The 3,468-nt window shown below is 44.1% G+C and overlaps 1 protein-coding gene across 1 annotated transcript in view; it reads left to right on the top strand.

The window, feature by feature from the left end:
* CFLAR (CASP8 and FADD like apoptosis regulator) overlaps positions 1-2,582 on the top strand; it is a 40,713-nt gene extending 38,131 nt beyond the window's left edge. The window contains exon 9 of the mRNA XM_021718922.1: positions 2,444-2,582. Coding sequence (XP_021574597.1) covers positions 2,444-2,582 — 139 coding nt within the window. The remainder of the gene's footprint in view (positions 1-2,443) is intronic.
* Positions 2,583-3,468: the final 886 nt, after the last annotated feature.

Consider the following 3,468-nt stretch of genomic DNA (forward strand, 5'->3'; position numbering starts at 1 on the left):
GAGGTCTCGCCAAGTTGCCCAGGTGGGTCTCAAACCCGCGGGCTCAGGCAGTCCACTCACTTCAGCCTCCCAAAGCGCGGGATTACAGGCTGAGCCACCGAGCCCAGCTTATTTATTTATTTTTGAGTTGGAATCTCGTTCTGTCGCCCAGACTGGAGTGCAGTGGTTGCTCCCGGCCACCGCAGTCTTGACCTGCTGGGCTCCAGCGATCCTTCTGCCTCAGCCTTCCAAGTAGCTGGAACTACAGGTGCACGTTACCACACCTGGCTGATTTTTGATTTATTGTAGAGATGAGGTCTCGCCAAGTTGCCCAGGTGGGTCTTGAACCCTCAAGCTCAGGCAATCTTCTCACCTCAGCCTCCCAAGCACGGGATTACAGGCTGAGCCTCCGAGCCTAGCTCCTTTTTTTTGATCTGGACAGATTTGGCATCCTTTTGCCTGGCTGTGAGCAGAAAGTCCTTGGCTTCCTCTGTTTTTCTAGACATGGCATTGAGGCACATGGGGAGACGCTACAGACCTTCACCCCTCTAGTTCATGTATCCTAAAAGACACAACTCACTATTACTTTACAACCCGCTTTTAGTTTGTTTCATGGGAGATCACACACATTTTTGCATGCTAGTAGTCATGTTTCTATGGTATCAGTTTAATGTCTACACATCAGCCTGTAATGAGACTATAACTTAATTACTCGATATCTTCAATTGTTAGAGAGTGTTTTGCTTCCACACAAAGTAAGTATTAAACATCTTTGCAGCTTAGTGTTTGTGCTTATCCTTAATTGCTTTCTTGGGGGAAATTCTCCGAAAGTAGAATTACTGAGTTAAAGCATTTTTCAGGATGAGATGCATCTTACAGAGATTGTCCTCTAGTAGGTCAAAGAAACTTTGTGGGGTGTGGCAGTGTCCCCGAATTCTCGCCAACACTGCATGCTCTTATATTTCCCCAAGTTCTGGCAATTTGATAGGTGAAAAATGGTATCTAACTGTTCAGGTCTCTGAATTGTTAAGAACATTTTAAATGTTTATTGGCGAGAATACTTTTCTAAGGGGAACATCAGTGTCCTGGTTTCCATTTAAACCACAGTGTACCTCAAGGGTATGATTAACTGACTTTTTCCAGTTGCCCCAAATGACAATTTAGAATGATGCTTCTGTTTTGTTTTGCTTTGTTTTGTTTTTGTGTTGGGGTCTCACTCCATCACCCAGGCTGGAGTGCAGTGGCACAATCACAGCTCACCGCAGGTTCAACCTCCTGGGCTCAGCTGATTCTTCCACCTCAGCCTCCTGAGTAGCTGGGACTACAGGGCATGAACCACCATGTCCAGCTAATTATTTTATTTATTTGTAGGGATGAGGTCTCGCTATGTTGCCCAGGCTGGTCTCAAACTCCTGGGCTCAAGCATCCTCCCACCTTGGCCTTCCAAAGTGCTGGGATTATAGGCATGAACCACCATGCATGGCCTAGAATGATGTTCCTGTGTCATCTGTCAAATTCATTCTGGGCTGTAACTCTGAAGTCCCTAGGAATAAATCTCGTCACCTTCTTTGTCCCACCTCCTTAGTGGTGGTTCAACCAGAAGGAGAGTGTTAGAGCAAAAGCCACTCAGCCTTCTAAGACAGTAGATGCCTCATGGGCCAGTATTGTGCTATTGGCTTTTTCCATCCATCCTACATGTGCATAGATGATCCAGGTGGGTTATCATCTGGCTGGTATGTTTCCAGGGTGAAACTCACCTGCCCCTTGAGGGAAAGGAGAGTGGTCACTGGGCCAGAGTGCTGCAAACTGGTTTAGGTCATTCACAAAGCAGCTTGTGGAGCAGGCGTGTCCCACCCACAGCCCATATACTGCATGCAGCCCAGGACAACTAGTAATGCGGCCCCACAAAATCTTTTAACAGTATGTGTTTTTATTTTCTTCATGACCCCATGTGTGGTTCCATTTTTGAAGTTCACAGTCACGCCTTATTCATGACATTGCTTTTTGGCAGCACATACATTTATGAGCAACTGTTTTCAATTATGAAATACATAAAGAGCAAAGTTCGAACAAACATTTCTCATGAGTACCTTGAGAACTAAAAATTGCAGCCACTTCCGTGGAACCAGACCATTGATAGATTAGTTTTACAAAGTCACATTTTCTGCTAGTTTTATATTGTTCTAATTTTTCTAAACTTTATAATAAAAAGCAAACAAAAAAAGGAAGTCTTAATATGTATATGCACCGACTATATTATATAATGTATGTGTGGCCCAAGGCAATTCCTCTTTATTCAGTGCAGCCCAGGGAAACCAAAAGGTTGGACAGTCCTGTGGTAGAGTATTTGGAAAAGAACCGTTTCAAAGTACTTCCACATCTACTGATTCATTTCATCCTACTGACAATCTGTCTTCTCTGATATTTGCATGGCATTAAAATTGGTCTTTTTTGTTTTTTCCAGAAAACACCCTCTCCTGGACCTCCACGTTGAACTCAATGGCCACATGTATGATTGGAACAACAAAGTTTCTGCTAAGGAAAAGTGCTGTGTCATGCTACAGCACACTCTGAGAAAGAAACTCATTTTCTCGTACAAATAAAAAACCAACAGCCTTTCCCAGCCCTGCAGTCTCCAGAGAGAGAGAGACAAACGGAGGTTTTCAAGCATATGTGTATGTGTGTGAAATGACCCTCTGTGAGGAATGACCCTCTGAGAGGAATGATTTCTGGAAGAAATATTTGAACTATAGTCCCCTTGGTGAAAGTTTTGGCCTCTATTGCTGAAATAGCTGACCATGTCCTCCATTGGAGGGAAGAATTTTTGAAACTGTAAAAATTGAATGCCAGCCAGGCACAGTGGCTCATGCCTATAATCCCAGCACTTTGAGATACAGAGGTGAGAGAATTGCCTGAGCCCAGGGGTTCAAGACTAGCCTGGGCAACTTGGCAAGACTTCATCTCTACAATAAGCCAAAAAATTAGCCAGGCTTGGTGGCTCACACCTGTGGTTCCAGCTATTTGGAAGGCTGAGGTGGAAGGATCGCCTGAATCCAACAGGTCAAGTCTGCGGTGTCCATGAGCATGCCACTGCACTCTAGCATGGGCAACAGAGTGAGACTCCGACTCAAAAAATAAATAAATAAAATGTCATTAGAGTTTATTATTATTATTATTATTTATTTTTATATATTTTAAGGTGACTTTAAACTGTTTGTGACTGAGTGTGGTGGTTCACACCTGTAATCCCAGCACTTTGGGAGGCTGAAGCAAGAGGATTGCCTGAGTCCAGCCTGGGCAAGTTGGCAAGACCTAATCTCTACAATAAATCAAAAAATGAGCCAGGTGTGGTGGCGCATCTGTAGTTCCATCTACTAGGAAGATGATCCTTCCGCCTCAGCCTTCCAAGTAGCTGGAACTACAGGTGCGCACTACCATGCCTGACTAATTTTTAATTTATTGTAGAGACAATCTCTTAGCTGGGCTTGG

Source organism: Carlito syrichta, unplaced genomic scaffold (genome assembly GCF_000164805.1).
Source record: "Carlito syrichta isolate Samal-C Ts95f unplaced genomic scaffold, Tarsius_syrichta-2.0.1 Scaffold314013, whole genome shotgun sequence".
Taxonomy (NCBI): domain Eukaryota; kingdom Metazoa; phylum Chordata; class Mammalia; order Primates; family Tarsiidae; genus Carlito; species Carlito syrichta.